We start from the raw sequence: 14,360 nt of genomic DNA, 5'->3' as shown, positions 1-14,360 counted from the left end.
TTGAATTTCCTGCTTCATGGAAAAGTCTGCTGGATACGATGGGTCTGAAGGCTGAAGATGGATGCCCCAACAGTACAGAGAAACTTTGGGTGACTGTACAGACAGTGAGATGTCTCTGTCATTTCTAGAGGTTTGAATTTCTTTGATGGAGGAAGGTCATTGGTTAAATAATAAAGAAACTGCCTAGGCCCATTTATAGGCCAGCCCTTAGGTGGGTGGAGTAAACAGACAGGATGCTGGGAGAAAGAAGCCGAGTTAGGAGTCGCCATGATTCTCCCACTCCAGACAGATGCAGGTTAAGATCTTTCCTGGTAAGCCAGCTCGTGGTACTACACAGAATATTAGAAATGGGTTAGATCAATATGTAAGAGCTAGCCAATAAGAGGCCGGAACTAATGGGCCAGGCAGTGATTAAAAGAATACAGTTTCCGTGTAATTATTTCGGGGCATAAGCTAGCCATGCGGGCGGCCGGGTGCCGGGGACTCAGTCCCATCGCCTCTTATTACTACATTTCTTGTTTGCTTAGGTAATATTATATCCTTCTGGAGTTTTTGATGGAGTTCAAGAATGGATAGATAGTTATAGTTTTCCTTAGTTATGATAAAAGATAAAATAGATATAAATATTGTAACTATAATTCTTGCTTGATAACTGTTTTGCTATATGTAATTTTACTATGTTAAAATAAAAGCCTTCTTTTTGTTTAAACAGAAAAAGGGGAAATGATGTGGGAGTGACTTCTTTATCTATCTGTTGCTTTCATTGGTTAATTAATAAAGAAAACTGCTTGGCCTGATAGGGCAGAATTTGGATAGGTGGAGGAAACAGAACAGAATGCTGGGAGAAAGAAGCCGAGTCAGGCAGTCACCATGATTCTCCTACTCCAGACAGATGCAGGTTAAGATCTTTCCTGGTAAGCCAGCTCGTGGTACTACACAGAATATTAGAAATGGGTTAGATCAATATGTAAGAGCTAGCCGATAAGAGGTTAAAACTAATGGGGAATGCAGTGTTTAAAAGAATACAGTTTCCGTGTAATTATTTCGGGGCATAAAGCTAGCCGTGCGGTGGGAGGCAGAGGCAGGCGGATCTCTGTGAGTTCGAGACCAGCCTGGTCTACAAGAGCTAGTTCCAGGACAGGCTCCAAAACCACAGAGAAACCCTGTCTCGAAAAACCAAAAAAAAAAAAAAAAAAAAAAAAAACTAGCCGTGTGGGCAGCTGAGTGCCAGGAACTTAGCCCACCGCTCCTAATACAATATATATATATATTCTATAAATTCTGCTACTCCAGAGAACCCTGACTAATACACCTGTTTCAGTTTTTTAAGATTCTAAGTGACAATCTCTCTCTTACTTTAAATATTGTCTCTATTAAAATAATATACTTTCACTGTCCAGACATGTGCTTACCTTAGTATTTGAAATAAGCTATAGTAGGAAATGGAGAAGTGATGGATAGAAATATAAAATCATATATACCTAGTTTATACTACATTAAGGAAACAATAAAACGCAATATTCTGTCAGGTGGGGAAAATCAACAACAAAATCATGACCACCTTAGAGTGAAGAGAAAGAAAAAAATATGTTATTTGAGTTAAATATTATGAATCAGATTCTTTACAAAACAACCCATGTCTTTGAGTATATGAAAAAATATAAATGCAATTGAAGGGATTATAAACACCAAAAGTTTTAGAAGAAGGGAGAATAAAGTACTATGGCTTGGGAATATAACAGGCAACTATTATCAGAAATTCAAATTAAATATGAGACTTAGGTTGACTTGAAGCTGAGGACCAATACTATGAGCTAAGGGGCATAGAATTCTGATAGAAGGCACATCCTGGAAGGTGAGTATAACTTACAACATAACATTTCAAGGTTCTGTTCTTAGGCAGCTTTTCCATGATTTGGTTAGGTATTTTAGTTATATTATATGAAATAGACAGGGTGATATATGCTTATTCCATCCAAGTGAGAATAAGGATTTCAAAAGGATATATTTAAATTTTTAATATATGAGGTAGTCTTCAAAAGAACTATTAGTGTTTTCTACTAGTACTGTATGACAGTCCCCTTTTACCCATACCCACTAGCAACAATAGTCTCCTAGTTTTGCAATTTGATAGGCATGTCATGTTATCTCTCTTACTGATAGAATCATTTCCTAGTAATATAGTAAGATTAAACTTTTACTATGTTTTGACTACTCACATCTGTGTTTATATATAAACAATACATACAAATAATTTATATACTGAATTGTGTTCCCCAAATTTTCTTGTTGATGCTTGAAACTCCAATACTTTCAAATGTGACTGTATTTGGAAATGGATCTTTAAGGAGAAAATTAGTTAAAATAAGGTTATTAGTGTAGATCCTAAATTCTTTTTTTTTAATTTTATTTTAAGATTTATGTATTTGTTTATTTATTTATTATACAGTGTTCTGCCTGTATGTATGCCTGCAGACCAGAAGAGGACACCAAATCTCATTATAGGTGGTTGTGAGCCACCAAGTAGTTGCTGGGAATTGAACTCAGAACCTCTAGAAGAGCAGCCAGTGCTCTTAACCTCTTATTAAGATTATTACAATACAGAAAGACAGGTGCTGTGGGATAATGCTCTTGTACACTGTAAAGATTGTCACTCGTATTGGTTTAAAAAACCGCTGATTGGCCAGGAGCCAGGCAGGATGTATAGGCAGGGCAACCAGACTAGGAGAATTCTGGGAAGAGGAAAGGCAGAAAAGCAGTCACCAGGCAGATGCAGAGCAAGCCAGGTGAGAATGCCTTAGTGAAAAAAGTACCAAGCCAGGTAGCTAAACATAGACAAGAATTATGGGTTAATTTACATTACAAGGGCTAGTTAGTAATAAGCCTGAGCTAATAGGCCAAACAGTTTATAATTAATATAAGCCTCTATGTGTTTCTTTGGGACTGAATGACTGCAGGACCAAGTGGGACAGAAACTCGGTCTACAGACAGGTACAAAGAAAAGATCATGCAAGAGTACATACAGATCAAGCAAGATCTAAAAGCTAAAGATAGATTGAAGAAGAAACTAAGTCTTCTGACACTTTGATCTTAGACAATGAGGAGATAAATCTAACATTTTAGAAAGGCTACTATGTATGTAGGATATGGTTATATAATAATAAGAAAAATAATCTGAAATGAGTTATCTTGGTATGGAATGGTTGGCAAAAAGGAGTAATATAGAAGATAAAATACAAATTAAAAGGACAGGGTAGCCAAATAAACACTGAAAGGAAAAGTCGTTGATGGGTTTTTAAAATATGCATTAGTTCCAGGACAGGAACCAAAAGCTACGGAGAAACCCTGTCTCGAAAATCCAAAAAAAAAAAAAAAAAAAAAAAATGCATTATATAAGTCACAGTTACATATTTATTTATAGTATATACATAACACATATTATCTAGACATCAGTTGGGGTCATCGATTTCCCTTTACCAGATGTGCATTAAATACCAATGATTATTTTTTATTTGTTTGTTTGTTTGAGAAAGGATTTCTTTATGTAACAGCCCTAGCCGTCCTGGAACTCACTCTGTAGACCAGCCTGGTCGTAGATCAGCCTGGTCTTGAACTCACAGAGATCTGCCTACTGAGTGATGGGATTAAAGGCATGTGCCACCACCACTCAGCTACAAGTGATTCTTTACTCACTGTGCATGATGTTGGAGGTCTGGAACTCAGGGTCCTGGGGCTGTGCATCAGATGCATTGGGGAGGAAGCGTTGCATGTTCTCTGTGAGGTACCAGCTTTGGTTCTCATCAAATAGAGAAAACAGGATAACATTTCTCTTGTCTGACATCATCTGTTAATAACATATATTAAAAGGGAGAAGTAAATGCCACTCATTGTAGGTAGGAACTAGCAACAAGGATGGAGGCATATACTAATCCTTTGGTTCAATTCACTTCCTCTGAACAGTCACTATTATGGCATGTCTTGGAACAGAGATGAGCATTTTGAGTGATGAGTATATGTTTTGAACTAATGTAACTTCAAGGCAGGAAGGTAGTTGGATGTAGTAAATTTCATTCTTCCTGGACCCAAGATCATATACTGGTACAGTTTATAGCCTCATTTTTTCCATGTTTAATGTAGAGAAATATAGATCTTAAAGATAAGTCATCCAAGTCAAATAAAATCAATACAATTTCTAAGTTTCTATTTTATAACTAACTTTACATAAGGCTACCAGCTTATAGTAAACTAAAAATATAAAAAGGAATTTATATATGATAGGATGAACACTGAATAATACTAATACCGTAAAGATTTTGTTCTAAAGAACCCAGTATCTTAGAATAGAACTTTGTGTAGTAAGCCAAATTCATGAGTTAGTAACCTGCTAATTGAGTATAAAATTTTATATCTAAACCTCATATGTGTAAATTTCATTTTGTATAACCTATAGTTGAAAAGACAAAATGCTGAAGAGGAAATTGGAGAATATATATTTCTGTCACCTTTCAAAAGCTGATAGAAAAAGTAAAATTAGGAAACATTCTCAGGAAAGATATTTGGTCATATCCAAATATTAAGTTCAAAGTCCCACTACTCTAAATTTGTATACCATATGTTATACCTGTATTCAAGTCCTTTGCTCATTAAACCTATGAAATCCCTTCCAATTAGTAGGGATTTATGCATCCTAAATAGCCTAACTAAGCGCACAGTCAAGCCTCAAAATATAGCAATGAGTTCTTCTGGAGTCAAGAAATGAGATTTTGTAAAAGAACTAAGTTTTTCTTACTCGGACAATTTTCTTTTTTTTCTTTTTTTCAGACAGGGCTTCTCTGTATAACCGTCATGGCTTCCTGGAACTCACTCTGTAGATCAGGCTGGCCTCAAACTCTCAGAAATCCACCTCCTAAGTGTTGGGATTAAAGGTGTATGCCACCACTTCCCAGCTCAGATCATTTTCCAAAGCAGCAGAAATAGTCTAAATCTAACCATAATCAAAATAATTTTATATTTTCCTCAACAAATATTGGCCTATTACTAAATGTCACATAGTGTTGTAGATGTTACATATGCATTGCTTTTGTTTTCTCACAGAGTTTTTCCTCATGGGAGAAGCTGGCCTAGAACTTCCTATGTATTCCAAGCTGGCCTTAAACTCAAAATTCACCTAATTCAGTCTCCCTGTACTGAGACTGGAGGCATGTATCACCTACAAGGCTAATTTTAAGGTGTTTTTGATTAATTCATAATGAGATGTCCAGGAAAGAAACATAGGCTGTAGATATAAATTTGTAGGTTTAAAAAATTATATTGTTCTGGGAAGTATTTTAGTTGGTAGATGTATTTCAGTTTGCTTAGCATGTGCAAAGTCATAGGTCTGAAATACAGTACTGCATAAACTGGGCATAAACTGACACATACCTATAAATCCATTATTTACAATGTATATGTAGGAGGACCAGAAGTCAACGACCATATTCAACTATGTAAGGAGTTCGAGGCCAGCCTGGGACACCTGGAACTCTGTCTCAAATAAAATTAGTCATTTAAATGTAGGTGGCAATTGGACAGGTAAAAATGGGCAAGAACCTTGGAGGAAAGCAAAACCCCAGATTGGGACTGAGTATTATAGAAAGAATCTATGGTCCAGGCTTTTCTGTTTATCCAGAGGCAAGTTTCTTAGAAAACTCAAATTTAATAAAAGCTAAGTAGAACTCAGTTTAATCACTTTTATTGGATTATATTTTCTACAGGTTATAGAGGTACCTATATTAAGAGAGTATAAGAAATATCTATAAGTTCATAGGCATTTTATTCCACTTTTAGTTTCAAACTTAATACTTGGTAAGGAAAGATCTCACCTGGTTTCCTCTTTGATCTACAGATTCTTTGTAGCAGATGAGAAGAGGGCCAATGAGTCCTGAAGCTAGATCTCTCTCAGGGTTAATGAAACTTGAATAATAGCGGGTCAGGCACCGTGGATCTGATTTAGTTGGTCCATCTTCTACAGTAACTGTCCATTTATACTTAAATATCTCTCCTGGACGAATTGGAAAATCTTTCACATGCTTTATGCCTACCCACACCCAAAGCAGAAATAGATCAATTGAGTATAATGAGCTACATATTTAGCAATGTTGTATTAAATTTGGCCTAAATCTGTTTCTATACATGTTTCAACTTTGTATTAAATGTTTCTATGCATAGAAAATGCAACCCAACTTGGTATATAAACAATTTTAACCTAACTTGGAAGTATACTCATGTAACACGTAGCTGTGTCTTAGCTGAACCTCCAGGCCCTTTAAGGCTGAAGCTGTGAAACCATCATATAAGACAACTGCTGGTTACATTTAATCAGGTTATTTTTATGTCATTTTCTGTTCTGTCTGTAAATACAGTCTCTGTGTAAGTGTGGTAAGGTGGAACATTCTAAAATATTTGTAGTCCAAAATTCAAGAATTATTACTTTTCTCAAATAAATTCTATCAAGTTCAGTGTAACTAAAGTTTCCCTTTTAACAATAATCATGTTTTTATTTCAAGGGAACTACTAATCCATAAAACCATTTTATTGGTTCTTTGTGGTTTTTATATCATGCATCTTGATCCCATTCATCTTCCCATCCCTTTGTATCCACCCCCTGCCCTTGCAACCTCCCTCTCAAACTAATATAAAGTAAAAGAAAAGAAAAAAGGAAAATCTTGTCATGGAAGCTGTAATGTGACACATTATACACTTTAGTCCATACATCTTTGCTTGCAAGTATTCACTGCAATGAGTTATTGATCTGGTTCAAGGTCTCTGGTTTCTACAACACTATCAATACTGGGCCCTCACGGGGACTCCTCTTGGATATCTGGTTGTTGCCCTGTGTCATGGACATCCTGCAGCATTGGGTCTCCAGAAGATCATAGATGCGGTGGATGTTGGGGTGGGCCAACTCATAGCCCTGGTTTGGGGCCTGGGTGGTTGCAGGGTTGGTCAGCTTGCCAGTTTTCCCCCATTCTCACCACCAGGGTGAGCTCTCCAGCACTGCCCTAGTTAGTTCACCACACGCAACAGTCAGCAAGGGACAGGACAGGTTCTCCAGCTCTGACACCCTCAGTGCTGGTTCACCCACACCTATACCACGAGAGCCAGCTCTACTGTATTACCCAGTTGAGGTGCAGGGGCCACTCTCAAGTGCTGCAGCTGGTGAGGGGCAGGACTAGATCTCCTGCTCTCATGACCTCTGGCCTGCTCTCTCACCAGCCACAGACCTCAAGAGGAAGGTGGGTGGAGTAGGGGTGGGGTTTGGGTGGTTTGGGGGCAGGCATCTCTCCCTTGCCTATGTCATGTTTTTTAAAACATGTAAATTTGAATAAGTTTACCTCTTACTACAAAAAATAGAAATAATAATATTTGCATATTCTTACATATAGAAGAAGAATCTACTTTATTTTAATAATAAAATGATTAGGGATGTGGACAAGAAAATAACCACAGCATATCACTTAGTTCTATGGCAAATATATCGATAAAATGACCTTGCATTATTAAAATGATACAAGTACTATTTTTGCATTTATTATCTTTAGAATAATTGTTTAGAGGAAACAAAGAAGACTTATGTAAAATTATTGTAAAGATTGTGTGTCAACAGCTGAAGTTGTACCTCAAGTGTATCTACATCAAAAAAGACTTATAAACTGAGATACTACTTACCTCTTGGCAATCTCCTTGAGTGTAGAGGGCTGACATCAGTGATCCCTTGAGGGTAAATGTTATATGGTCTGCTTGCTTGATTCTTAAATATAATCTGAAAGTATAGGTGAGATATGAGATCAAGTCCTAAAATGACTAGGATCAACAGGAAAACTGTGGCCTAGTTCTGGAAAATCAAAAGCTTCCTATATTTACATTACAGGAGTCTGAGCCCTTAATAAAATTCAATATATTCATTCCTTTCATGAAAAAGAAGCTTAGGTAGCTACTTAGTTTTGTCATGACCCTTTTTAATTTCAATGACTTCAGTAATTGAATCTCCCACATGAAGTGAAATTTGGTGTCTTCTAAGGACATTACTTTTCCTCAGACTTTCTGAATTATTGGCACTTATTTCCTTAACACTGGAGAAGGAGACAGTGGTCCAGGTTATAAGATTTATTACTTAATAAGCAGTTATAACAAGGAGGACAATAAATAGCCTCAAGCAATGGTGGCAGGTGACACTGTATGATTACAATAGCTTTAAAGTAGAATAAAAAAAGAAAAAACTATAACACAGAAATAGTACTGAAGATGTCTGAATATTACCTCTAGATCTGAGGGTATGATTTCTATTTCAAAAGTTAATGAAGGAAAAAACAGTTAATGAATAAAGTTCTGAAAGGATATGTATGTATCGTTCTAAATAGTAAGCAGTTAAAAGAAGTTGAGAGTGTGATTGTTCACATTATATTTTATTCCATATTCTTACTATATATGAGTATATTTTGTTTGTGCAACATTCATAATTTTTAAAATATTCTGTCCAGGACTGGGAATGGACAAGCATAGGACCAATCTAGTCCCTCTGAATGTGGTTGACAGCTGTCTGACTGGGGCAGACTGAGAGGCCACTGGCAGTGGCACTGGGATTTATCTCTACTGCTTGTACTGGCTTTTTGGGAACCTATTCTCTTTGGATGTATACCTTGCTCAGCCTAGACGTAGTAGGGAGGGCCTTGGACCTTCCACAAAGCAAAGTGCCTTATCCTCCCTTAGGATTGGAGGGGAGTGGGATGGGAGGGGGTGTGGAGGAATTGAGAGGAGGGGAGAGTGGGAATTTGGATTGGTATTTTTTTTAAATCTAATAAAAATGAAATACATTTATATTAACATGCAAAAAAGAAGACTGAATTTTGAAGGATCACAGAAACTTAAATCCTCCTAGACTTTTCTTTTTTTAAAAAAAGAAGATTTTATTTATGTATATGAGTGTTTTGCCTGTATGTGTGTAGGTGTATGATATTATGCCCAGTACCTATGGAGGTCAGCAGAGAGCTTTGGATTCCCTCGAACTAGAGTTACAGATTGTTGTGAGTTTCCACATGAGTGTTGAGAGTCCAACCCAGTTCCTCTGCAAGAATAACAAGTGTTCTTAACCACTGAAATTAACATGTTGAGACTTCTCTTTTTTTCTGAAGCAATCTCATATTTTCCCTTGACTTACCAACAAAGTGTCTCCAACTTCCCCATAAAGTAAAGGTCCCAATATTCCTGATTCTTGCTGGATAGTTTCACGAGTCTTAAAGGTTTCATCTGTGTATGCTATAAATCTGACTTTTTTGTATTTTCTACCAATCCGATGAGGACCATTGCTCAGATACTGGCTTTTATAACTTCTGTACAAGAGGCAAAAGGTGAGGGGTAAGGACAAAAAATATTAGATAGCCAAAAATCCAATTCTAATATGATTTACTCAAAGCAAAGAGCGAGAGAATTATAAATAGTCTTAGGCTTACCTATGCTAATATCTAATGTTCTATGAATCTTCACAGAAGGTGCATGTATTAAAGGCTTAGATACCAGGATATGAAGCTAGTGGGAGGTGATAGAACCTTTAGTAGTTGGAGCCTAGTGAGAACTTAGTCTTTGGGGGTATGCCCTTGAATGGATGACATTGGATCCTCAGGCCCCCTTTATCTACTCTTTGTTTCTTGACAGCTGTGTATGGAACAGGAAAGGTCCACTGTGCACTTTATTGTTAATTTCCGTGCCGTCACAAGCCCAAAACAAAATTCTATGAGTCAAAACAAACTTTTCCCACTTAAAAGTTGTTAATTTCAGTATTTTGCCACAGTGATGAAATGGTGGTTAGCAAAACATCCTTACCATTTGATCCCATGACATACTTACTCTTAAATATGGCTTAAGGATTCATTGGTTTGAATAAGTAAGAAGAATTTGAGTATAAGGGAGGGTAGTAACAAGAGTCCAAAGGTGTTTACCCATCATCTGAGGTGAGAAGTGAAGGAGCATAGTCCCAGTCTTCCTCCTCAGCAGAAATATAATGTATCCAAGTTTTAGGGTACTTCTTGGCAACCGAGCGAATTTGGATAAAAGGAGAGTTGTCATCATCCAATATGAACATGTCCATTTCTGAATCAAGATCATCATCATAATCTTCAATTTCTTCATTATTTTTCTTTTGCCATTGGGGTTCCTCAGGGCAGCTATCTACTTTGACATAAGCTTCCATGCCATCTGCAGTCAGACAACCCAAACAATTCAGGACATTGCTTCTCTCCTTCCTCCCTATCTCTCTTTTTCTCTTTTACCCCTCTTCCATATGTATCATTTTCCTGTACTATAACACAGAAAGAAAGCCCACATTAAATGACAGTATCTTGATATTTGACTTTCTGGCCTCTTGAACTGAGTGAGACAATAACTTTATTACGAATTAGTCTATTTCTGATATTCTGTTCTGGCAATATAACAGACTAAGCCTTAAACGGACATAACTAAGAAAGAGTTACTAGGTTGATCCAAGACAAAAAAAATGAACAAAGTTAATACACAAGAAGAAAATGGAAGCAAAAGAATTATTCGATGTGAATCTACACAACTACCTACAACATCATATGACCAGGAATTGATACTGTAGGCACATTTGTTCATACAGGATCTTTGTGCCTTTGCAAAACCTCCATCAAACAGTCCTTGAAAACTTCATGTGATACCCCATTTCCCTATATTTCTCATGGAAACATTTCTAAATCTCTTCCCATAGTACTGAATCCTAGTTAATGGGGTCAGGCTGAGACACCTTCATTTTCCTATCTCATTCATTCCTAAACTATGTCTCTTCCTTCTGTTACAGATATTTAACTACACAATACTAACAGTAAAGTCCTTATATACTCAAGATAAAAATCTTTACACTAGAAAATTTCAGTTAAAGTCTAACATAATCCTAACTCTATAATGGTATTTCTGCAATGCATTGCACTGTACACTGTCCAGAAAATTTCATTAAGATTAAAACAGAATATTTTATAATACTTGTTTTTTAAGATCCAAAATAGTAATACCATGTTTATGGGAAGAGATATGACAAAATAGCAGGAACTCTCCAAGATCTATCAAGAGTGTTTGAGCAGTAAGAAAAGTTATTGGTGATATTTCCAAGGAAGCCTGACGGTGATTCCTCACGAGAAACGTGTGACCTTCGAGGAATATGGAGTGCACTTCAGGGGTGGTGCCCATTCCAATCACATGCCAGTAGACTGATTTCTTATGGCATCCAATCAGACCTGTAAAATGGAAATTAGGCAGCTGTGGCAAAGAAATAGGGAACTTGAAACTGAAAGTACTTGCTAGAATAGGACAGGCAAAATGACCCTACAAATTTTACTGCTACATTAACAAAGTTACCAAGGAAGTTAGTTATGACACTATCAAACCAACAGCTTTTGCCAAAGCCATGAGTGACTATCATACTGCTACATAACATAAACATGTTTCTTTAATTTATTCTTTAGTTTTGCTGTAGTACATATTCAGTGGTTGCTAAGGCCTACCATGGTTGGATAACATTTTCTATTATTTACCAAAGCTGATTCATCATCTTAATTCTAGCTTGAAAATAATCTTTCCCTTGGATCTCTTTTTAAAGATACTGCTCTAATATATTGTCAGTCTAATTCCTCTTCTTTCATATATGAACAATTTCTTCCAGGAAAAGCTTTAAGCATCTATGCACTACGAATTGCCACAATGATCATTTTGTGTGGCGTTTTGTTCATACTAATAGTGATTTTATTTCTGAATACTCATATCTTTTATTTCTTAATATTTCTGTTTTTATTGTATATTTTAAAGTGTATTTTCAATCTTTTAAACTCTTTTGATTTTACTTTATTGGAGATTTTCCCTATCTACTTGTCGTTATTTGTATTGTGACAATCATATTGCTAATTTTATGAACATCTATTTGTTCTAATTGGTTTTTTTCTCGTTTGGAATTATTTTTTTATTATCTTTAGATATTGTTTTCATATTTCCAGTTCCTCTTAAATGTTTGTTCTTCTGAAAGTCCTCTAGGCAAAAGGAAAGGGCCCTAATTTTGGGGTGACATAAGGAGGAATCAGCTGCTATATTTAAACAAACAAACAACAACAAAAGAGTCTAGAATTTAGTGGGTTTTTTACTTGGATGCAAAACTCTCTGAAAGCTGTATAAAATAGTTATGGTTTTGAATTCTCAAAACCCTGAGGATTGTTGAGCAGTCATGTACATACCTGGCAGAGACCTGTTTATATATCCATTGACTGTGTGCATTTTAGGCCAGACTCCAGTAGATGTGGAATCCATAGGCTGTGTGAAGGAGTCCTTTGTTTCTGAATGCCAGCTCTTTCCTGGTGAGAGGGGGGTGGGAAATCAGGTCAGCTCAACTCTATTTCAAGAATTACAGACCCCCTTACCTTCTTTCTTTTCCTCCTTTGTGACAAAGACAGTTCACACTCTGAATTTTTGTCAGCAGAGTACACACAAACTCAGAGTCACTGAGAAGGAAATTACACTTTTTCAAACCAATTCCCTTTCCCTGTATTTTTTTATTATGATAGTGGGGAGAGTAATGGCAAGTGATAACTAGGAGAAGGAATAATATTGGTTAGTTTGAACCACAAGAATTTCATTTTGCAAGTTAGATGATAGATTTAAAAGGGTTGTCACTCCTTGCTCTATCATAAATTGCTTTATTCCATTTCGTAGCAAGGAAACCCCAGTAACTTGAAGGCTTCTCAACCTCCTCTCCAAAACTAACAAAAGTTGAAGCACTGAAAATTACTTGGGCTGTTTTATTAAAAATAAAATGTGAAAAACAAAAAAGAGAGACTAGTTAGGATAAAGATGACATGGCCTACAGTGCAAGTGGATAAGAGGGGAGAGGATTATATACCTATTCTGTCACACAGTGTTCTACATTACTTAAGTGAAATCAATTAATTCTTACAACAATTCTATGAAAAATACTATTATTTCAATTTTAGATGTGAGGAAAATAAGGCAGAGAGAGAGGTAAGTAATTTGCCCAATGTTGTGCACTTAGCAATAGATAATTATCAAAAGAAGATAGGGGCTAGCAAGAATTCTCAATGGATAAAGGTGCCCGCCTCTAAGCCTGGTGACCTGATGGGAACCCACATGGTAGACTGAGAAAACTGATTTCCACAAGTTATCCTTTGACTTGCATTCAAGCACCACAGCATGGACACTCTCTCCCCAAAGTCATACAAATAAATAATTAAAATGTAACAGAAGATTTTAAATGAAGATTGTAAATGGATATTTTCTGTCCTGAATGCCTGGTCCCAAATAACCAACACAGAGTTTGAATATGAATTGTAAATGCTTAGCTGATAGCTCAGGTTTGTTACTAGCTAACTCTTACATTTAAATCAACTCATTTCTATTAATCTATGTATTGCCAACATAGCTTTACCTGGTCTCTATCATGTGTTGCTTGCTGGGCAGCTGGCTAGAATCTCCCCCAACTCTGCTCTTCTTCTCATCATTCTCAGTTTTGCTTTCCTACCTAACTTCCTGCCCAGCTACTGGTCTGTCAGCTTTTTATTAAACAATGAAAGTAATACATATTCATAGTGTAGGAGAAGATTGTACCATGGCATTTCCTCCTTTTTGTCTAATTAAAAAGGGAAGTTTTAACCTTAATATAATAAAACTGTATACAACAAAACAGTTATTAAATATGAATTACAGTAACAATACAATGTTGTGTGATGTTTTGATTGTATTCTGACAAATAAAGCTTACTTGGAGTCAGAGGGTGGAGCATGCTACTAATTGACCACAGAGGTTTGGATAACTGTAGACAGAGAGAAGATAGGAAGTAATACCATGGGCTGAAAGAGGATCTCAGCCCTTTTTTGGATGAAATTACAGAAAAGGTAGAAAGCTGATGTGGGATTCCCCTCTGTATGCTGTGATTACCATTAATGAATAAAGAAACTGCTTTGGACCTATGGCAGTGTAGAACTTAGCTAGGTGGGAAAAACTAAACTGAATGCTGGGAGAAAGAAGGGTAGAGTCAGAGAGAAGCCATGTAGCCCTGCTGGAGACAGACAACAGATGGAACCTTGTCTGGTAAGCCACAGCCACATGGCAATACACAGATTAATGGAGATGGGTTAGTTTAAGATATGAGTTAGCCAGAAATACGCTAGAGTGGCCAAGCAGTGTTTTAAACAATATAGTTTCTGTGTGATTATTTCAGGGCTGAGCAGTTGGGAACAAACAAACGGCTTTCATTACAACAATAAGCAACGGTGGTTGCTCCCTATTCTCTGATCTTTCAGGTTCTTACCCCA

At 36.6% G+C, this 14,360-nt stretch overlaps 1 protein-coding gene across 2 annotated transcripts in view; it reads right to left on the bottom strand.

Moving 5' to 3' along the window:
- Positions 1 to 14,360, bottom strand: part of F8 (coagulation factor VIII) — a 132,725-nt gene that overhangs the window by 82,868 nt on the left and 35,497 nt on the right. For both annotated transcript variants that reach the window (XM_057759896.1, XM_057759897.1), the window contains exons 6-12: positions 12,270 to 12,386; positions 11,061 to 11,282; positions 9,975 to 10,230; positions 9,197 to 9,368; positions 7,708 to 7,801; positions 5,862 to 6,076; positions 3,694 to 3,844 (exon numbers count right to left, since the gene is read on the bottom strand). In XM_057759896.1, the coding sequence (XP_057615879.1) occupies positions 3,694 to 3,844; positions 5,862 to 6,076; positions 7,708 to 7,801; positions 9,197 to 9,368; positions 9,975 to 10,230; positions 11,061 to 11,282; positions 12,270 to 12,386 (1,227 nt within the window). The remainder of the gene's footprint in view (positions 1 to 3,693; positions 3,845 to 5,861; positions 6,077 to 7,707; positions 7,802 to 9,196; positions 9,369 to 9,974; positions 10,231 to 11,060; positions 11,283 to 12,269; positions 12,387 to 14,360) is intronic.

Source organism: Chionomys nivalis, chromosome X (genome assembly GCF_950005125.1).
Source record: "Chionomys nivalis chromosome X, mChiNiv1.1, whole genome shotgun sequence".
Classification (NCBI taxonomy): Eukaryota; Metazoa; Chordata; class Mammalia; order Rodentia; family Cricetidae; genus Chionomys; species Chionomys nivalis.
The sequence above is the reverse complement of the archived record's forward strand: the minus strand, read 5'-3'. Positions and strand labels throughout refer to the sequence as shown.